Raw genomic sequence first — 23,305 nt, forward strand, 5'->3', positions numbered from 1 at the left:
CCGTGCCCCCAAAAACCTCTTGGACCCAATGGACTTATTTCAAAAAGACTGTTTCATGTGACCATTACTGTAGAGAAATTTACAGTTTCTTTTCCACAATTCTGCTTAGTTCGGAATGTTTTTTTGATTCGAACAGTTCTAAAAACCAGCTGTCAGTGACACTTAAATGACAAAATAAAACATACTGTTTAGATGTTGTTATACAGGGATATGTTAATTAATGACAACAAAAGCATTACAAAAAGAGTGTTTATTATTTCTATAGTTTCTCATGTAGACCACATTTACAATATGTCACAATCAGTTTAAACATGAGATGCATAAATATCATCTTGCCATCGTTGAGGAATCTTAATAATCAGACATACATTAATTACTTGATTTTTTATAACTACAGTGCAAGAAAATCAGAAGTACTGATAATTATTACAAAGTTTAATAAGAGAGTGAGTGAGTGAGTGAGTTGGGTTGAACACCGCTTTAACAGTATTCCAGTTATATCACGGTGTGTCAGCTTAATGTGGGAGGAAAGCCCGAAGTGATGCAGGTCTCAGACGTTTACCACTTCAGTGAAAGCCACGAGCACGGGTATGGTGCTGACAAACCTAGAAACATAATCGGGACAACCGGGATTCGAACCCACAATCATAGGTTTCTGGCATACCCAAGGGACGCAACTCTGCACAGCGAATTGTGGTGTCTTAGATGACTGGGCCACCCATGCCCCCATCATTAATCAATGCATGTACCATACATACCATACGTGTTATCATGACAATAACATCCGAACAAATTCACCAATCGCTATAATTCCAAGAACATTATGAATACATGTAATATGCAAATATGACATGCATGGTGTGTCAGACAATAGGCTTGAAGGATAATAATATGATTCTGTCCACGATAGCATTTTTTCAACCTAACAATTCAATACACAAACTAACCAAACCACACGGAAACCTATTCATCAGGAAATGTACATGAACAACCTGATTTAAACTACCAGGAATGTGTTCATGTTGACCCCTTACCTTTTGTTTGTTTGTTCGTTGTTCAACGCCCTACTCAGCAATATTCCATCTATATGACGGCGGTCTGCAAATGATTGAGTCTGGACCAGACAGTGATTGACATCATGAGCATCAATCCAAGCATTTGGGATTGATAACATGCAAATCCAAGTCAGCGAGCCTGACCACCCGATCCTGTTAGCCGACCCCTTACCTGGATACTGTTAGTTGCTAGGAGACAGCTGCAGTCAGAGTGAGTGAGGATAGTTTAAAGCAACATTGAACAGTTTTTCTGTAATGTCACTGACCTAGATATTTACCACTTTATAGAAACCATTGAGCCCAGGTATGGTGTGAAAAATAATAATCTTATACCCAATTACTGGGTAGAAACAATGTGGAACACACTGGAATAATTTTAAAGTGTGTGCACTTCTCTTGTTAAGTACAGTAAAGTACAGTTTTAACGAACTCAAAGGGACTACTAATTTTAGTTCGTTATAACCGCAGTTCGTTATAAGCATATACAGCAGAACTACAGCAAATAGTAGGGACCAAATCAGTAAGTTCGTTATATCCGTAAGTTTGTTATAAGCGTGTTCGTTATAACCGTAATACGTAAGTCAGCATGTGTCATGGATTGGTTCACACTTAATAATAGAAACACGAACTGAAAACCTAAATCAGCATTTCTGTCACAGTTTAGTCTTACCATTAATTGAGCATAGTTACAAGGAAGAAATCTTCAATTGTATTTCAAATTCGGAGAAGTCCAATTTCCAAATAATATGAACACTTTGAAAGACTTAAAAGTTTTCCCACATTCTAAAACTTTGGGACTTATATTTCTTGTTTTGTTTCTCCTGCCATATGTGAAACATTCAGTGAAAGAAGGTAAAAGAAATAAGTTCATAAAATACACAAAAGTATTTGCCAGGTGAAACAGATAGTCTGAAATGTGAAATACCCTGAAATACCCTGACGAAATGCTGTAGAACACAGACACTAGGACCATCATCAGTCTGGCAACCAGTGATGCAGATAATTGTATATATGTCTGAATACTTAAAGTCATTTGCAATCATGCATTATCCAGAAAGATTTTACACAGAGTTTTTTAATTAATCAAAAGCATCTGCATTTCATTATCATGATTATCATCCATCATTCGAGTTGATCCAGGACAGCAGACATAGTTTGAGCATCAGTCTTATTCAGTTCATGCACTGCACACATCCACTTGAAGCTGGACAGAACCAGTTTGAACCTGATTGGGCCAGTGCAGACTGGATGGATCAGGATGCTGCCAGAGCTTCTGGTTCCCTTTGTTTCTTCTGTTCCTTCCTTCTTTCTCTCTCTGAAGAAGAAAGAGGGAGAAAATCACTTAGGGTGATAGAGCATACATTGTAGGGCTGGGTCAGAACACTCGGGTACTCGGGTCGGGTGGGTCCTTAGAACCCGGACCTGTGGTTAGTCATGTGATATATTATTCATTGACAATGATATCACACAGTGACACTACAAGTGTTCGCATTTCTTTCTGACTCTATGCACACATTTCTTCTGACATTTACATATTTGGGTAAAGATAAAGCTTCAGCCAACTCAAGTGTATAAGATCTTGACATTTTATACATGTACAGTAAACCATGGTTATAACGAACTCAAGGGGACCACTAATTTTAGTTTGTTATAACCGTAGTTCATTATTAGCACATAAATTCGGCATACATACACAAATGGCTGGGAGCAAAACATAGTATGTTATATCTGTCAGTTCGTTATAAGTGTGTTCGTTATAAACATAGTTCACTCAATCTAAACAGTTTTTGCCAGGGTAAATTTCCCAGTCGGACATTTTGTACCCAACATTAGACCTACATCGGTACCCGGGTAGGGTTAGGTACTTGGTGGTCGGGTACCTGGGCAGTAAATTTGGACTATTCCCACCCCTAATACATCGCACAGGTTATTATTTACTCACAGTAAGATGCCACCTGATGGGATTCCTCTGTCAGATTACGACCCATTACCATTAAATTTTGCTTAAAGCGAAATGCCTAATAACCGACAACCATTCCTTTCACTCATTCATGTTGTTCGGTAATCTCCACGTGTCAGATTTCCCATCATCCTGTTCCCGTAAGCACTATAAATGCTCTGTTAACTCCAAATGATTTTGCCCTCTCCCTCCCACACCAATACGTTTTCACTGCAAATGTGTCAGAATTTGTTTCCAGCGGCTTACCATAATATCAGCAATAGAATAAAAAATGTAATATTCCATATTGGGAAATTTTCAACATCGTCAATATGATGCCACTTGACAGGGTTCCTGTGTCAGATTGTGAAATGTGAAGGGAGACATGTCCAGGCTGAACTTCACCCATCTTCCCGAGGCAAGGGAGCTAACTGACTGTAAAAGTCCAGTTTCCACCCTTGCTGAGTCGGCTGGAGTTTCTGGCCACCAGTGGCTATTACAAGTTATGTCCCTTCTACATTCCTCCTATTAACCAATCAGATTCCATTTCTCACATCCCTTGCATTTGCTTCAAACAAAATGGCAGTGCCAAGTCAAGATGATCTGATTGATAATCAAGATCTATATGGTAATAAATAATGGGTCTTACTTCACGAAGTGTATCAAATCATGTGAGCACCTTGATAAAAAAACATGAAAAGATTTGGAAAATATACGTTAACGCTAAATTGATGGTACACATGCTTTGCAAATCCTGCAATCGACCAAAATCTGCGAGGCAGTTGACAAACCGCCAATTTCAAAATATAACTCCATAAGTCCAGCCTAGTTCGGCAAGGGTTGAAACTGGACTTTTATAGTCAGTTAACTCCCTTGCCTTGGAAAGATGAACTTCACCAGGAAGATAACAAAACTCTTATATGTCCACAAAGAAAACCAGCGCTCAAGCAAGTACTTCTGACAAACTTTGTGCATGAAGGTGACATACTTTTTTTAATATGCAGACAAACGTAAGAAACCTTTATAAAGGCATCTTAATATTTTCGGTTGAGTCTTAATGGGCAGTTTGGTAGGACAAGCAGTGATTGACACACGTTCCATTTTGTCGTTACATACTGAGTAATTTTAATGTAATTTGTTTTCAAACTTGATAATTTTTTATTTTATTTTTTTCATGTTTGTTTTACTGTGCAATGCATTGATTCATGACATATTCAAAAATTTACAATGAAGATTCATTTGAGAGAAGGTTTCACACTTTTAATAGCATTGCAGCAAACAAGCATGAGAGACATGGTAAATTGAACCTGGTTTTCGCTATAACAAGTGAGTGAGTTGGGTTTAACGCTGCTTTTAACAGTATATTCCAGTTATATCACGGTGTGTCAGCTTGATGTGGGAGGAAAGCCTAAAGTGATACATGTCTCAGTCATGGTGCTGACAAAGCTAGAGACATAATCAAGGCAAACCGGTATTCGAACAAACCATCAAGCATGCCCAAGTACACATTTGAACCACACGCAGAGTGGTTGGGAATAATCATATTCTGCTTCCTACCTCCGACATCTTCATCAGGCACTTCCGGTAGTTCCAGATCTTGTTCTGGCGTTGATTCCTGATTGTAGCAGAAATACAAGTTAGTATGACACTTGTGTTGTGCGCTAAACAAAGATCTGAGGACATCCAGTTACAGGTCATGTCAGAACGATATTTCATCTGACCAATTAGAGGAAAGTGTAGGTCAGAATGTTTTTTCTAATCATGCAACCTTTGAAAAATTTAACACGGAGTATTCAGAATGACAGTTACAGGCTTCATGACTGAATCCATACAATCAAGGCCATCTATAAGCCATTCCTGAATGTTCTTTTGATCCGTTTTTAAAGTTTTTATTCAGGAATTTGTTAAATATGTTAAAAAGTGTAGTCGCCAGTATGAAACTAGTGCCGTAAAGCACGAAAAAGCTGCCTTCTGATTGACTAATGTTAACTTCGTGGCAGTCATTCTATTAGTCAGTCAAAGTTCACAGAAGGTCGGTCTGGCGTGACCCGTGTCCTCATATCTTTGTTTACTGGTAATGAGAACTGAGATCTGATTTTAATGAGATTGCTGAAAATCAGTCAGAAAACCAACAACTGCTAACAGTGCAGAAACAGAAACAGAAATCATTTGCTTTCCGAATTTACAAATGCAGCACCTGTACTGTAGAATCTGCTCCCCTGTATATCACATCTACTGACATTATTAATACAGCTCTTAAAACCCATCTTATCAAGCTCCACTATGATTAATCTCCTCTTGACAACTTTCTCTTTAATGGAGTGCTGTGAGACTGTATCAGCGAGTCCAATATCATTATTATTGTGCTCAAGTTAAGATCAAACATATTATTGAAAATTGTACCAAAAATGCCGATGAAACATTATTTCTGAAACAATGAATGCTTCAATTGGCACCTACCTGTACTATCTGACTGAGTTCAGTCAGCACGTCCTGTTCATCCTGGTCTGTGAGTCCTCCTGCCAGCAGGTCATCAATTTCCTGATGTCAACAAACAGTTATTTTTACAAGTACATGAAAACTGCTGTCAATCAAGGGAGTAGCTAGAGCTGCAGATAAGCAGCGTATTTGCGCAAAATCCCCCCCCAAATATAGTCAAAACTTAATTACTTTCAATTAACTTGCGTACAGAAATGCATGCATTAAATGAAAAACTCAAATGTATAAAAGCAGCATGCGTAAATACCCAATGCAGCTTTTTCAGCATGCCTACAAAGGAGCTAGTTTCCGAAATACAATTACGAAATAAGTTACTTTAAGAGTCAAGCCTATAAATTTAGAACAGTTATATACATCTAAAACATTACCGGATATTTCATTTTTTTTTAAATCTTCAAATGTTCACTTTTTTTGGAAAAAAAACAATAGAGTGATGAATAGATGAGTGAAAAAATATTGGATACCCAATGAAAAATGTAATAACTCAATTAAAATCGAAACCCTAGAGTAAAAACTCAATTGCTCAAAAAGTTATCTGGAGCTCTGAGTAACTGAAGCCGGGTCAATAAATGATGAATTTGTATCTTGCTCTCGCATTCAGAGCGTCCTCACTGTGGTCTATCAGAATAGTTCCCTCTGTGCATTACATTTTGTTCTGTAAATAACATGTATTGTTGTATCTTTGACATGATTATGAATATAAGTATAGCATGTATGGAGAGAACATAACTTGATTTGTCTGCAATGTTTTAGTGTTTCTCATCACTGATAAGATATGTGCTAACATGGTTCACAGTTGGGTCGCCGTTATTGTGCTGCGGTACGGATGGAGGTGAGCTGAGACGTCCAATTGAAAATTATTGTGTTTATATAGAGATATGCATGTGTGGCTGCTTGTAGTAGTCTGGACTAATGCTCGTTTAATAGTGCTAGCCTGATGAGATACCATGCCTGAGGTTAACATGTACACCCCATTCAGACATGGTACGTATAATAACGACTCAGAGCCGACCAGTCCATGTTTAACTCCTTGGCCCTCGCAAAGGCAGGGTAACAACAAGTACCATCTTTAAAGTCATTTGGTACTGCGCGGCTGGCGATCAAACCACTAACCTGGGCTCCGGGCAGACAAACTTTCCACTGGACCACAGAGGCGGTCTTGTTTTCGAAAAAAGATGCAGAATGCTGGTTTAATTACGCCAGACAATACTGACAATTAACTTTTCACACCAATGTTTACATGCCTATGCCGAATGGCTAGTTATTGTGTGTATGTTTTTAAGGTTTGTGTGTATGTTTTTAAGGCTTGTGTGAATGGTTTCAAGGCTTGTGTGTATGGTTTCAAGGCTTGTCAAGGCTTGTGTGTATGGTGTCAAGACTTGTGTGTATGGTTTCAAGGCTTGTGTGTATGGTTTCAAGGCTTGTGTGTATGGTGTCAAGGCTTGTGTGTATGGTTTCAAGGCTTGTGTGTATGATTTCAAGGCTTGTGTGTATGGTTTCAAGGCTTGTGTGTATGGTGTCAAGGCTTGTGTGTATGGTGTCAAAGCTTGTGTGTATGGTTTCAAGCCTTGTGTGTATGGTTTCAAGGCTTGTGTGTATGGTGTCAAGGCTTGTGTGTATGGTGTCAAGGCTTGTGTGTATAGTTTAAGGCTTGTGTGTATTGTTTCAAGGCTTGTGTGTATGGTTTCAAGGCTTGTGTGTATGGTGTCAAGGCTTGTGTGTATGGTTTCAAGGCTTGTGTGTATGATTTCAAGGCTTGTGTGTATGGTTTCAAGGCCCCACCTGCTGATACTCCACTCCCTCCCTGGTCTCTTCCATGATCTTCTCCACATCCTCCAGCGACAGCAGCTGCACAAAAATAGAATGCAATGACAAACTTTTCTAGTTATGAACAAGCATGAAATACTCCGGTTGTGTGCAAGGCAAGAAATATTGTACGGTTTTCAAGATCTGCTCTGGAAACAAGCACTTCCGCCATTTTCAGTCTAAGTCAAAATTGTTGCCATGGAAACTCGAAAAATCATTTTATTTTATAAATCCCAAACTATCAAAAGGCACCAGTTCACCACTAGACCTATCTATGTGCCAAGTTTGGGTAAGATGTCTCTCATGTTTTTGTAGTTCTGCTCTGTAAACAAAATGTGACGGATGGACAGAAGGATGGGCAGGGGATAATAATTAAATAAACAATATTACCCATAAAGGTTTTGGTTTGGTTTCTTGTTTAACGCTGCACTCAGCAATATTTCAGCTATATGACGGCGGTCTGTAAATAAGTGAGTCTGGACCAAACAATCCAGTGATTGATATCATGAGCATTGATCCATGAAATTGGAATACGATGACATGCATCAACCAAGTCAGCGAGCCTGAACACCCGATCCTGTTAGTCGCCTCTTACAACAAGCACAGTCACCTTTTACAGCAAGCATGGGTTGCTGAAGACCTATTCTATCCCGGATCTTCACAGGTCTACCCATAAAGGATGAATGATTGTGTGTAATTATTTGCACGTGCTTTTAAAAATTCTCAATGCTGACTGGTATACTGTAGCCATATGACATCACAATACTTCATTGTTGAGAAAAAATGTAACATGTCATCCATTGTTGATGATGTCACAAACCTATTACACTATGCCATCTGAGCAATACTGCTTCAATGAAGTTTCTCTGTAACTTAGTGTAAGGTTGACATTTTATGTTTTTTCTCTATTTTCTCTCACAAAATGTCAAGGAGTAATATATAGAATAAACCACTTGAAACTAGAAATTACGGATAATCTGTCCTTCATGAAGGAATGCTGTAAGTCCTCACCAAATGTTCAGGACAAATAATTCCTTCAATTTGGACAGATAATTCATTGTGGCTTGTTGGCTATTCTCAAATTCCTGCCTAAGCTAGTTACAGTTGAAAACATTGATGCTCCGTGCTCAAGCTAGAGCCATCAAGTATTTTCACTCGGACCAAACTGAAACCAAATGCATGACATTGTTGCATCATGTGATGGGCCCATCATGAATACAGGGTCTGTCCATGTTTACAAAGTAGTTATTCCTCGTCTCCTCACCTCGTGCATCTTCTTCAGTGATTCATTACCAACTTTGAGTCCTTTTACAACTTCAGTTTCAATCTGAGCAAACTCCAGATCATGAACCTATAAACAAACAACAGAAAAATAATTGATACCTGTCACATCTGGTTCATAACAAAAATATAACAAAACCTACCAATGATTCTAAATGATGTGAAATCATCAGGTTACTTGAATAGCTGGTCCATGATGTCCAAAATGAGTTAGTGAGTGAGTATGGTTTTACGTCGCTTTCACCAATATTCCAGCAATATCACGGCGAGGGACACCAGAAATGGGCTTCACTCATAGTACCCATGCCGGGAATCGAACCCGGGTCCTTGGCGTGACGAGCGAACACTTTAACCACAAGGCTACCCGACCGCCCCTGATGTCAAAAGACTTTAAAGGTTTTGTGAGCAGACGCATAGACTCCATAAGCCCTGCAGAGATTGGTTAAAATAATTCAACACTTGACATATCAAAAAATTATTTTTCCACTTAAAGACACATGCTGACAACATTAATTGTATGATTTTAAATGAAAATTAAATTTCAATGTATTTAGTCTTGGATTAGTTTGTGGCCATTGTTGTAGAGCTAAACATTTTCAACGTATCTTAATATACCGTATTCGACATAATAAGCGCCCAGGGTGCTCTCAAAATTAGAAATAGGGGCTCTTATTAAAACATTATTTTGGTGAAAAACAACAGAGTTGAAAGATTGTAAATTTCGTGGTTTATGCTGACAGACTGAAATGTTTGTATACGACAGATATATTTTCCCAAAATTTAATTGCCCATAATTAAGGATGCATATAACAAACATATTATGCACGAATAAATAAGTCTTGTGTACATTTATCAATCGGAAGGGGTGCTAATTGGGATTGTTCACTAGCCAATATATTAGCAAATATCGCCGTGGGCGCTTATTAGAGCTGGGTGCTTATTACGTTGAATACGGTATTCACAGAATGTTCAATTGTCTTAACTATATTTACCATTCTCTCTATGTTATCTAGCTGACCATCCGTCTTTACTAGGAGCCCTTCCTGGAATTTCTTTTTCCTCAAGAGTAGTAATGCTTTGCTAAAAAAGAAACAAAAATACCCTGACAAACCTGATCAAACCTGACTCTTAAGCAACAAAACAAGCATTTCCTGTACTTTTTCAAGGAAAATTCCACTGTCATATTGGGCATGATTGAAAATACATTGTAACAATATATGGAGGAGAATGGGTAATGACATACATAAACATGGTGAACATAAGCAAACCTATCTGAATACTGACGATATTTACACATTCTGAAAAAGGTGAAAACAGATCGTTATCTCCATTTAGAGAGTGAATTTTGTTTAATGTTGAAGCTATATCATGTGTTTATCACAGTGGCCTGTAAATAAACAAGTTTGGACTAGACAAACCAGTCTCTCACACCCCGAGCAACGTCATGAGCATGAGCAGAGCATGTGCAATGATGAGCAGAGCATGAGCAATGATGAGCAGAGCATGAGCAATGATGAGCAGAGCATGAGCAATGATGAGCAGAGCATGAGCAGAGCACACTCTCTCACACCCCGAGCAACATCATGAGCATCAGCAGAGCATGTGCAATGATGAGCAGAGCATGAGCAATGATGAGCAGAGCATGAGCAATGATGAGCAGAGCATGAGCAGAGCACACTCTCTCACACCCCGAGCAACATCATGAGCATGAGCAGAGCATGTGCAATAATGAGCAGAGCATGAGCAATGATGAGCAGAGCATGAGAAATGATGAGCAGAGCATGAGCAGAGCACACTCTCTCACACCCCGAGCAACATCATGAGCATGAGCACAGCATGCGCAATGATGAGCAGGGCATGAGCAATGATGAGCAGAGCATGAGCAATGATGAGCAGAGCATGAGCAATGATGAGCAGAGCATGCACAATGATGAGCAGAGCATGAGCAATGATGAGCAGAGCATGCACAATGATGAGCATAGCATGAGCAATGAGCAGAGCATGAGCAATGATGAGCAGAGCATGAGCAATGATGAGCAGAGCATGAGCAATGATGAGCAGAGCATGAGCAGATCACACTCTCTCACACCCCGAGCAACATCATGAGCATGAGCACAGCATGCGCAACGATGAGCAGGGCATGAGCAATGATGAGCAGAGCATGAGCAATGATGAGCAGAGCATGAGCAATGAGCAGAGCATGAGCAATGATGAGCAGAGCATGCACAATGATGAGCAGAGCATGAGCAATGAGCAGAGCATGAGCAATGATGAGCAGAGCATGAGCAATGATGAGCAGAGCATGAGCAGATCACACTCTCTCACACCCCGAGCAACATCATGAGCATGAGCACAGCATGCGCAATGATGAGCAGGGCATGAGCAATGATGAGCAGAGCATGAGCAATGATGAGCAGAGCATGAGCAATGAGCAGAGCATGAGCAATGATGAGCAGAGCATGCACAATGATGAGCAGAGCATGAGCAATGAGCAGAGCATGAGCAATGATGAGCAGAGCATGAGCAATGATGAGCAGAGCATGCACAATGATGAGCAGAGCATGAGCAATGAGCAGAGCATGAGCAATGATGAGCAGAGCATGAGCAATGATGAGCAGAGCATGAGCAATGATGAGCAGAGCATGAGAAATGATGAGCAGAGCATGAGCAGATCACACTCTCTCACACCCCGAGCAACATCATGAGCATGAGCACAGCATGCGCAATGATGAGCAGGGCATGAGCAATGATGAGCAGAGCATGAGCAATGATGAGCAGAGCATGAGCAATGATGAGCAGAGCATGCGCAATGATGAGCAGAGCATGAGCAATGATGAGCAGAGCATGCGCAATGATGAGCAGAGCATGAGCAATGATGAGCAGAGCATGAGCAATGATGAGCAGAGCACACTCTCTCACACCCTGAGCAACATCATGAGCATGAGCAGAGCATGCGCAATGATGAGCAGAGCATGAGCAATGATGAGCAGAGCATGCACAATAATGAGCAGAGCATGCACAATGATGAGCAGAGCATGAGCAATGATGAGCAGAGCATGAGCAGGGCATGATGACATGGAATCAGCGAAGTCACAAAGTCAACACTTATGATAAGCATGGGATACTGGGAACCTATCCTTCTCCGACATCCCCAGGGGGACTCAGTTCCAGGTAGTTCCAGATGTTTGTGGTGTTTACACTGTTTGGTATGACTGGGGATAAATTATGAACTGAAAAAACATAAATCAGATAAATACAGCATACAATATCTGCCTGTCAATATATACTGCAGCTTATGAATGTCAACAGGGTTCAGTATTCAACATCATATCTCACTCTTTCTTTCCATCTCTCAGTAGTTGTCTGGCTACGTTCCTCTCCCTCTCTAAGTTTGCATTAATCTTCTTCTGGTATTGTCTCAGTTTGTCTCGCTGTTGTTTCAGTTGCTGCAAAATAGTAAATGTAGCACAATATATACCATTAACATGCTCATACAACCATTATAATTATAACCATCACCGACATCATGCAGGAGTAAAAAATAATTGGTAAAAATAAAAATTACAAGTATTTGGTATTTGTAACTACCTATGAATAATTGTGTGATTGTGCCAATGATTTATTTTTGATGGGGGGGAGGGGGAACACACAATCAGACAGGTCAAATGGAAAGTTGGTCTTATGCTTATCCCTGTGTGGTTGTCACTTCTGTGTGACAGAAGGCATGGTATTGTACATTGCAGTCAGCCATGATCCCCCCATATCAGAGCAGCAGGGCTCTGGATAACATATCATCATTCATCATTTTTCAGGGGTAGTCAACATATTTTCACTTCTTGAGACCAGTTTATGGAGTATATTTACACCAATGAGGAGAGATTTAAATGCTGTTTTGGGTCACTTCTAATAAAGTGTTGTTATAAAATTATTATTTCAAAATTGTTCATGCATATTTGTATACAAGTAACTTAAATGAATTTGGTAATCCGGTAATGGTTATTTAATTTGCGTATTTTACACAAATACACAACTTATCCGGAGCTCTGAGGCAGCATGCTACTAATCAAGTCTTGAACAGTAATGAACACAAAAAAAGGGGTTTTCTATATCATGGAAATTTATACATCACAAACCTCATTTTAATTACTTGGCTCTTACAACTTGTGGGTTGTGATGGAGACCTAATCTGAGCCAGAATCCCCAAGAGAGATTTGTTTTAAGTACCACCATGAACATAATGAATACTTTCTGATGCATTTGCTTTCCAAAATTAAAAAAAAATATAATTAAAAACTTGACAGACAGCATGGTTGGCATGGTAAGTAATTTGTTTTAAATGTCCAAAAATAAAAACAGAACGTCAATGGGTCATTTTCATAACACTAATGTTGAAAGTAAAGATATATCATGTTTAGTGTGCCCTTAGATTAAACATCCCACTGCACAAACAAACCCCAATGCTTTTTCCATGTTTGCAAGGGGGCACGGGTGGCCCAGTCGTCTAAGGCGCCGCGATTCGCTGTGCAGAGTTGCGTCCCTTGGGCATGCCAGAAACCTATGATTGTGGGTTCAATCCTGGTTCGCCCCGATTATGTTTCTAGGTTTGTCAGCACCATACCCGTGCTCGTGGGTTTCAGCTAAGTGGTAAACGTCTGAGACCTGCATCACTTCGGGCTTTCCTCCCACATTAAGCTGACACGCCGCGGTATAACTGTAATACTGTTAAAAGCGGCGTTAAACCCAACTCACTCACTCACTCACTCCATGTTTGCATCAACAACTACAATGAAGATTTTGTCACAAATGTATTTAACATACAGCATTCAAAGGTCTCAGTAGATACATGAAACCTGTATGAAACAGACTATTACCTCACTGTTAGGGGTAATCATTACAGTCAATCATGGGGAAGAGATCTGTGAAATTAGTTTTCTACCTCAGTTTGTACAGGTAATTCATTAAAGTTCTATACAGTTTGACACTTGCGCTGAAATTGCAAATATATGTTTTCGAGTTTCTTAATCATTTTAGCTAACCGTGCTAATGGAATGATCAAGGGCAAAATATAAAATTTGAGCCTAGAAACATTGATGTCACCATGGTCACAATAACGTGTATACATACTACAGCTGTGTCTGTCAGTCTGACTGACAAGTGAGAATGACGCCAAAGTAACGTGAATCAAAGTCTGGATCCGGTGCCTATATTCTACTGGCTTTGTTTTAATTTGATAAACTGATCTAATTCTGTGTGAATATTAGTCAATCAAACAGTAAACAATGAGAAGCACAGAGACGTGAGACAAAATGACAGCAGTTGGTCAGTGATTCGTGAATAGCAATATCTTGACTTACAAGAACAGCTCTGTCTTGTTCTGTTACTCGTGATGGCTTTGGTTTCGATTTGCCGAATAAATTACCCATTGCTAAAATATAATGTGAAGCTGGTTAGCAGTAATAACTAAAATGTTGCCATTTTCCTCTCTTTCAGGAAATAACCCGGAACCGGAAGTGTAATCCATAAACAAGGAACGGAGAAAAGGAAAGGTCCATTATTATTGGATAGAAATTGTTGTTTACAAAATTTTGGAGAACCATGTGCTTGTTGCATTGAGTGATCAGGTATTAATAATGATGTTATTTTATTTCCCGCTTAGTATATATCAACAAGAAATTGTAAAGAAAGTAAATGAATCAAGTAAACATGAAATTTAGAATATATCAATATCATATTTGTATCCGTAGGTGGCTCATCAGCCCTACAAGCTGTCAGTACCAGATTTTAGAGAGACAAGTAATCTTTTTACCAATATCATGAAAAATATCGTTTGATTAATCCTTCCGTTTTTCAGCAAGCATGATATAGTGTAGCCGAGAGCTAGTTTAGTACACTATATAAATAAGACAACTAACTTGTAAGGTACCCTTATCAATGTGAGCAGCATTTTTGTGTGATAATAAATATGTTGAGCAGTGTGATATATTTCTTCTCCACAGTATTCTTAACGTAGGTATAAGGGTTGCACTTTGTACATGATTGACTGAAGAAGAAGGTCCCATCTCGAGACAACTGGTAGCCTGGATCACATACTTTGTGTACCCCTCTGACAAGTGTTAATTGGCAAGGCTCCCATGGCCGAACGCTATGAACACACAATGCCATTTAGAAAGTGATCAAATGTAACAAATGTTATATATGGGACTCAACCACCGACCCCCACCCCCACCCCCAAAGTACTAATTTCTGTACTTTATTGAGAAAGTGTTATCCCAAATATAACATTTGTTACAGGGCTTTAGCTCTTTCTGAAATGATAGAACTAGATATATATATAAATTTCAAGAATAATTAATGTTAATATGAGAGTGCCTATGTCAGAATAAATATTAAATGACCACTATCATAGAAGTTAGGACATAAATGTATTGACAATGTTTTATTTGACTTGACAATGTAAATCTTTACAGTGTAAATTTTTTCTGTCTCTTTATCATTCCCCTCCCTGAGTTAGAATTGGTCCCGGGCAAGCTATGCTTGTAAAAAAAACATGGATTGGGTGGTCAGGCCTGGGGACAGGCATAGTTGATTGTGCCATTGTACCCGGTTATAGAAGGCATCACAAATCTCTGTGCAGAGTTACGTCCCTTGGGCACACCAGAAACCAATGATCGTGGTTCAAATCAAAGTCTGCCCCAATTATGTTTCCAGGTTTGTCAGCACCATACCCCTGCTCGTGGGTTTCAATAAAGTGGTAAACATCTAAGACCTGCATTCATTCGGGCTTTCCTCCCACATCAAGCTGAAATGTGTTGTCACTTTTCAAAGCAGCGTTAAACCCAACCCACTCACTCATAATATCACTCCTGTTTATTTACAGGCTAATGTCATATAGCTGGAATATTGCTGACTTGACAATAAAACCACAAACAACTCTTTATCAGCAGGGGCGGTCGGGTAGCCTAGTAGTTAAAACGTTCGTTTGTCATCGAAGACCTGGGTTCAATTCCCGACATGGGTACAATGTGTGAAGCCAATTTCTGGTGTCCCCCACCGTGATATTACTGGAATATTATTAAAAGTGGCGTAAAACAATACTCACTCACACACTTTATTAGCATAGTGAGGTGAAGGTGCTCAGTTCTAACAGACATCCTTAACTAAGAGTGGTAAATTTTTATCAGTAACAGGATGTACTGTTTATTTATTTACTTGATGGACTGATGGGCAGTTTTTAAAATCATCAGCTTTCAGGATGTGTCCCATCAGCTCCGCAGTAGTGGCAGTCCTTACATCGGCTGTAGTCTGCTTGGCATCAGCAACCCAGAAGATTGGGACACCCTTTCTAGAGCGACAGCTGCACAAACATGGCTTCCACAGGTACTATTGTCAACCAGGTTTGACTATCACCATATGACTTACTACCAGACTAATGATTGATCACAGTGTTTAGTTTTCTGGCATTGAATCAACTGGAATTATGCAATATCATGAACAAACTGTTGTAAAGAACCTTTCTCAGATAGTCAAACAAGATGGATCTTTCCAACTCCTGAGTGAGTGAAGGCTTGTAGCCTGGTTAAAGTTCATGTCACCTGACTCCTGGGTGCCTTTGTACAAAACAACCTTAGCGCTACGACTGTCATAAGTCTATGTTAAGGTATCGGAGTTAATATCACCTTTGGGCTAAGATCGCTTTGTACAACGACACCCTGAAATATATGGTGGGAAATCTCATTATTAAGTCATTCTGTTTTTGTTGAAGTGATTTGTGCAATTTCTATGTTAAGGCCACACTACTTATAATTCTTGGTATGTCTTGGTTCAAAGATACTTGGGAGAATGATTCCGGCTTGTATTGTGAGTGAGTTACATAGAGGATTCATCACGAGTGTTTTTTAATATGGGAAATATCAACCGAGTCTTAGTTAATCGGTATTTGCCGAGCCTTTGGCGAGGCTAATACCGATTAACGGGACGAGGTATATATTTCCCATATTAAAAAACACGAGTGATGAATTCTATTTATCATTTTTGCTTCCCTATTAAGGAATAATTGCTTTAACAATAACATCAGCAACTTGTCGAAATCTTACGTATAGATCGTGCGTAGTGATACATGTTTTCCATAGCCGTGTAAACCAAAATAAACAACCTCTTAACTCCTTTATGGCATATTCCTTCGCTGAGAAAAAAAGTACCATCAACCTGTAACCAATAATATCCATTTGTCAACACGGATATCCCCTTTCATCTATTAAAACATTGTCTCCAACAACAGAGGTATCCATGTTGTTTGTCAACACCTACGTACGTGCACCGGTGAAAAAAGTCCCACTTCCGGTTATCTAATTTGCATATCTAATTTGCATACTTATGTCATTGGGGTATGACATACATGTTTTTATGTCATAAGCTTATGTCATGGATAAATGCTTTAGTTAAATGATAAAAACATGTAAAGACATTTAAGATTTTATTAGTTTCTTCTAATGATGGCGGCAAGGATGGGTCAGTTGTTTAAGGCGTTGGAATTTGCTGCTGTCATTTGACGTGCCAGAAATCTATGAGTGTGGTTTCAAATCCTGGTTGGCCACCTGTTCCTGTTAGTCGCCTCTTACGACAAGCACTCTCCCCTCTTACAACAAGCATGGGTTGCTGAAGACCATTCTAACCCAGCTCTTCACGGATACTATAATATATGACTGGTCCCTAAGTAACTACAGGTGGTCCATTATAACTGTCAATACCGTATTCGACGTAATAAGCGCCCTGTTCTAATAAGCGCCCACAGCGATATTTGCTAATATATTGGCTAGTGAACAATCTCAATTAGCACCCCTTCCAATTGATTAATGTTCACAAGACTTATTTATTTGTGTATAATACGCACTCGTATGTTATATGCACTCTTAATTATGGGCAATTAAATCCTGGGAAAATATATCTGTCGTATATAAACATTTCAGGCTGTCAGCATAAACCACGAAATTTACGATCTTTCAACTCAAAATAATATTCTAATGAGAGCCCCCTATTTCTGATTTTGAGAGCGCCCTGGGCGCTTATTAGGTCGAATACGGTAATTAATTTTGAAATTTCATTTTGATCTATCATGAGGTCATTTAGGCATATCTCTGTGTATTTGTTGAGCAGAGACCTGACAACATCAGTAGAGTGGCTGGTGAACCCCCACCACCGCGGGGACATACAGAACTGCGGGATCCTCCTGGTTGAGAAGCTACCCCCGGGGATCTATGTTGACCCCTTCCAGCTGTCCTCCAGGCTTCAGTTTGGGGGACCAAAGGTATGGGTACCAACTTCTTGTACCATGTCTGCAAATTCTGATCATGCTGATATACTTGTCTATTCACTGAATTTTTGAAACTTTTACTAACCCTGTAAACAAGGTAAAGTCTTTTTCGTGTTTAACTCACCCTTGATGCAGACAAACAGTTGTTACATGTCAGTTTTCATATACAGTGCTTCTGTGATTTATTTGCATTGCAACATGTTTATGATGTAAAGAGACTATTTTCATGAATCTAGTTTGAATAAAAAGCCTTGTTATTTTTCCTTTATCAAGTATAAGTTGGATACTTTAGAAGGCAGGATTTAAGGTTTGTTTGTTTGTTTATTTGTTGTTAACACCGCATTCAGCAATATTCCAGCTATATGATGGGAGTCTGTAAATAATTGAGTCTGGACCAGACAATCCAGTGATTGACATCATGAGCATCAATCCACGCAATTGAGATATGATGACATGCATCAACCAAGTCAGCAAACCTGACCACCCGATCCCATCAGTCGACTCTTACGGCAAGCATGGTTTGCTGAAGACCTATATTCTAATCCGGATCTTCATGGGTGCGCTTTGAACAGTATTTTGGTTATATCACATCGTTTCAGGTGGATGTGGGAGGACAATCTGAAGTGATATAGGTCTTTGACGTTTGCTCCTTTGGTGAAAAGCTTGAGCTGGCATATTGTGCTGATAAACCGATCAGGACAAATCTCTAATTCAAAACCCATGATAATGGGATTCTGGCACACCAAAGGGACACAACTCTGCACTCCTCAGATGATTGGCCATTTAATTTCATATCCAACAGTCTTGGATTAAATCTGTTAGTTTTGTAATACTGGTCTTGCCTTTTGTGTTCATGTTATTGATCCATTATTTTCCTATCATCTCCAGGTTTTAGTTGATGCAGCTGTTAACATAGAGATGCCTGCCCACCTCTCGCCCGGACACACCCTCCATGTGTACGCTGACCTGAAGACAGTCACAGACAGTGATGAAGGATTCAGCCTGGCAGCATCAGTCACCCTCCCCATCCACCTCCGATACCAGCCCCCTGCACACGAGTCCAGCATCACTCATGTCGATGTTGTTATCAGTAACCCTCGCTTGTTCACAAACTGTTCAATCAAAGGTAAGAAAGGACTTGTTTTTGTATGAGAGTCAGATTCAAAGTAGACACATGTGTTTCTTCTCTAGTCGGGTGTTTATGGTGTTGATTGCCACGTCTCCATGTAAACGACGGATTCAAGTATAGAAATTATATTGACTCAGTGCAAGCTAACTATATTAACCGATTTCTTGGAGTAATTTTCTGTTTCATACAGGACTTGCCTTTGCCTGGATTTTACCTTCTTCCCGAGGCAAGGGAATTAACTGACTGTAAAAGACTAGTTTCCATCCTTGCTGAACTAGGCTGGAATTTCAGGGCTCAATCGGAGCACCACCAGTGGCTATTACGAGTTTTGTCAGTTCTATGTCCCTCCTGTTGACCAATCAGATTCCACCTCTCATATCACTTGCATTTGCTTCAAACAAAATGGCAACGCCTTCTGATCGATAATCAAGATCTGTTTTGTAATAAAACTTGTCTTACCTTGCGAAGTGCATCAAATCACGTGAGCACCTTGATTAAATACATGTAAAGATTTGGAAAATTTCTGTTGACGGCTTGTTGACGGTACACATGCTTTGCAAGTCCTGCAATCGACCAAAATCAGCACGGCAGTTTACGAACCGGATGTCGATTTCGTTACACAATTTTGATTGGACTAAGCATAGACTCGTTAGTCCAGCCAAAATATAACTCAATAATTCCAGCCTAGTTCGGCAAGGGTGGAAACTGGACTTATATAGTCAGTTAACTCCCTTGCCTTGGGAAGATGGGACGTCACAGGATATTGGTGATGCTACAGCATTTACTGATACATGTCAGCCAATCCACGAAACAGAGTTTGTAAAGAGTTATTCTACTAATATAAATCTCTTCTTACATCAGAGAAATAGTGAGTGAGTGAGTGAGTGAGTTGGGTTTTACACCGCTTTTAACAGTATTACAGTTATATCACAGCATGTCAGCTTAATGTGTGAGGAAAGCCCGAAGTGATGCAGGTCTCAGACGGTTACCACTTCGGTGAAACACACGAGCACGGGTATGGTGCTGACAAACCTAGAAACATAATCGGGGCGAACCGGGATTCGAACCCACAATCATAGGTTTCGGGCGTGCCCAAGGGACGCAACTCTTCACAGTAAATCGCGGCGCCTTTGACGACTGGGCCACCCGTGCCCCCCACATCAGAGAAATGATAAACACATGAATATGAACATAAAGAAGAAATAAGATCATTATGTAACATTTGGATGTTTAGCCTACCCAATTAAAAGGTTGAAATATCATACCAGAAGTAATTCTTTAGAAAACATTTGCGTGGCATATTAACAAATGGGACCATTTTGTTACCATGGTTACAAATGAAGAGCCTTGGATACAATATAAAGAATCTAAAAATCTAAACTTTGTTTTTTTCAGAGTCTGTGGTCTTGCTCCAGGCCCCGTGTGACCACACCAACGCTTCTCAATGTCTCTGGCATGAGCACCACTACCAGGCCGTAAGTTGTCTAATCTCAATAAAATCAGATATTAGTTCTCGCTACAGTTAAACAAAATATATGAAGACATGCCATAACGGGTCACTTCAGACTGACCTTGCGTGAACTTTGACCGACCGATAGAAGGACTGACAAGAAGTCAACATTAGCCAATCAGAAGGCAGCTTTCTCGTGCTTTACGGCACTAATTTCAAATTGGCGACTACGCTTTGAAACATATTTTGACAAATTCTCGATTACAAATTTAAAACCTGAACAAAAGAACATTCTGGAATGGGTAATAGATGGTCTACATTGTATGTATTCAGTCGTTAAACCCGTAACTATCGTTCGGAATATCCCTTGTTAACGTTTTCGAGGTTGCATTATCAGAATTCCGAATGTCACTTTCATGATCTGGTAAGCGACGCTCCGATTGGTCGGATGAAAGGTCGTTCTGATGTGACGCCTAATGGGATGTCCTCAGATCTTTGTTTGGCGGTAGCGAGAACTAAGATCTGATTTTAATGAGATTGTAAGTTGTCTCCCTTGTTGGCCTTAACCTCTGCCATAGTGATGGTGGTGTTGTGATGAGGGCTGTAATCATACAATTTGTTCCATCGAGTCAGGACCATACGATCCAGTGACTGACATCATGAGCATCAATCGTGCCAAATTTGGTCCCTTCAAGGAAGACATGTCAAGTTTCCAGACAGACAAATTGGTCAATATGAAGAAGTACATAAAGGGTCATATGACCAGCCTAAATTTGGCCGATTTTTTAGGAAACTAGTTACGGTTTATTTTTTGCACAAATGTTTTGATTCTTGTTTTTCTGTTTAGGTAGTACTTTATGACTAAGATGCGAGATTTTTGTTAAATAGTCTTCATTAACTGTATTTGTTTTCCAGGAAGTTGACAGTGTGACGTGCAGTGTGCCTGTAGGGAACACAAGTTATCTGCCCCTGGTTGTGGCCGTGACATTACTTGTGACTGGAATTTGCTGTCTGTTCATCGTATACGTGGTCATTACAAAACAACCTCAAACCAAACTGAAGACATCCTGAAATTGTCTGATGTGTTTGTCATGTAGTGAGATAGCCTGATACCTACAGGCACGACCTGGCCGTCCAGTGAACCAGCGATGATGAGAGAAGCTGTTGGGAACATGTCAACAGTTTCACCGTGCTGATTGTCTGCAAGTCTTGATATAGGGATCTGTAACTATTACGTTTGTGTTGAACGCTGGCTTCACCCTCTGGGAACCATATAGGAAACCTGTGTACTGTCGCTGTTACTGGTACGAGTGAACGAGGTCCTGACTTTCATGGCGCTGTTTGAGATTGTTGGTTACCTGTCACCAACAGATCAACTACAGTTGACAGTGTCAACTCTTGACAGGGAGTTCAAGTGCCTCTGTCGATCAAGTTAAAAGGAACTATTTTGGTTATCTGATCAATCTTGTAAAAAGTATTGTATCTTTTGGGCAACTGTATATAAATGATATACATATAACGATTCCGTGTGGTATTTAGATTAATACTGTTGGTTGCAAAATTAAATATGCACCTAGTCACTGGTTGTTGACATATTGCAGTCTATGGCATCAACCAATCACTGGCTGTGGACATATTGCAGTCTATGGCATCAACCAATCACTGGCTGTGGACATATTGCAGTCTATGGCATCAACCAATCACTGGCTGTGGACATATTGCAATCTATGGCATCAACCAATCACTGGTTGTGGACATATTGCAGTCTGTGGCAACAACCAATCACTGGCTGTGGACATATTGCAGTCTATGGCATCAGCCAATCACTGGCTGTGGACATATTGCAGTCTATGGCATCAACCAATCACTGGCTGTGGACATATTGCAGTCTGTGGCATCAACCAATCACTGGCTGTGGACATATTGCAGTCTATGGCATCAACCAATCACTGGCTGTGGACATATTGCAGTCTGTGGCAACAACCAATCACTGGCTGTGGACATATTGCAGTCTATGGCATCAGCCAATCACTGGCTGTGGACATATTGCAGTCTATGGCATCAGCCAATCACTGGTTGTGGACATATTGCCATCTATGGCATCAACTAATCACTTGATTTTGGGTGAAACAAGCATGTAACCTGTCTACTCCACTGCTATATATCACAGATATCACAATTTAAAAAACACACGTGCAGATGGGACTAATTTTCTTGTCGACATAAGACTGATCATTTAAATTGAGCATATTGCAGCTGTACACATCTACTCTGCTCCCAGACAGATATCTACTCCCGATAGATAATACTTATTTCATGCATTTCAAAACTCTCTGTATTATTGACATATTTTATTTCTGCTGTTGCCTATGATATGCAGAACTCGAGAACAGATAAGTCTGAATTAATGAGAGCCTATGGTCACTTTTGTATCACAGTCTCATCTATTTTCAACTTAAACTTTGTTTTGCAAATGAGAGAACCCCACCCCCACTTGGGCAGATGTTAGGAATAGCCTCAGTCAACCAATGGAATCCTTATACGAGCGACGTCTTTCTTTAAACACAGAATTAAGATAATATTCAGTGTGAGTAAAAAATAACTTACTACACTCGTCCACATTAGATGCTGTTAATATGACAAGTGTATTAAAAATAATTCAAAATTGTTTTTACTCGTTGGATACATTGAAATACTCTTGTAATTAAAATAGAATCTGACTATGAATCGTTTAGAAATCTTATATATCCAAAAGCTTGCTTTCACCATCAACTTCCCATTACCTCGTCTGCTGTTGGAGAAGCATGTAAGGAAGACACCCATTGATATGATCAGA

The 23,305-nt window shown here is 39.8% G+C and overlaps 2 protein-coding genes across 4 annotated transcripts; one reads left to right on the forward strand and one right to left on the reverse strand.

The window, feature by feature from the left end:
- Positions 1-602: 602 nt before the first annotated feature.
- LOC124132554 (charged multivesicular body protein 6-B-like) lies at positions 603-14,098 on the reverse strand. Its single transcript, XM_046496506.2, has 8 exons — positions 13,935-14,098; positions 11,917-12,026; positions 9,573-9,660; positions 8,564-8,650; positions 7,276-7,341; positions 5,455-5,535; positions 4,552-4,609; positions 603-2,370 (listed from the first exon to the last, which is right to left on the reverse strand). Exons 1-8 carry the CDS (start codon positions 14,001-14,003, stop codon positions 2,309-2,311), a joined length of 621 nt encoding a protein of 206 aa, XP_046352462.1. The 5' UTR covers positions 14,004-14,098; the 3' UTR covers positions 603-2,308.
- Positions 14,086-21,989, forward strand: LOC124132553 (phosphatidylinositol-glycan biosynthesis class X protein-like). 3 transcript variants are annotated; one of them, XM_046496503.2, is made up of 6 exons: positions 14,086-14,201; positions 15,825-15,957; positions 17,734-17,884; positions 18,779-19,016; positions 20,415-20,494; positions 21,385-21,989. In XM_046496503.2, the coding sequence occupies exons 2-6, from the start codon at positions 15,833-15,835 to the stop codon at positions 21,538-21,540; spliced, it is 750 nt and encodes a 249-aa protein (XP_046352459.2). In that variant the 5' UTR covers positions 14,086-14,201; positions 15,825-15,832; the 3' UTR covers positions 21,541-21,989. The 3 variants fall into 3 exon arrangements, with proteins under 3 accessions (XP_046352459.2, XP_046352460.2, XP_046352461.2); XM_046496504.2 differs by lacking the exon at positions 14,086-14,201 and adding an exon at positions 14,268-14,373; XM_046496505.2 differs by lacking the exon at positions 14,086-14,201 and adding an exon at positions 14,390-14,513.
- The last annotated feature ends 1,316 nt before the right edge of the window (positions 21,990-23,305 follow it).

This window comes from Haliotis rufescens, unplaced genomic scaffold (assembly GCF_023055435.1).
Source record: "Haliotis rufescens isolate VD_foot unplaced genomic scaffold, xgHalRufe1.0.p SCAF_11, whole genome shotgun sequence".
Classification (NCBI taxonomy): Eukaryota; Metazoa; Mollusca; class Gastropoda; order Lepetellida; family Haliotidae; genus Haliotis; species Haliotis rufescens.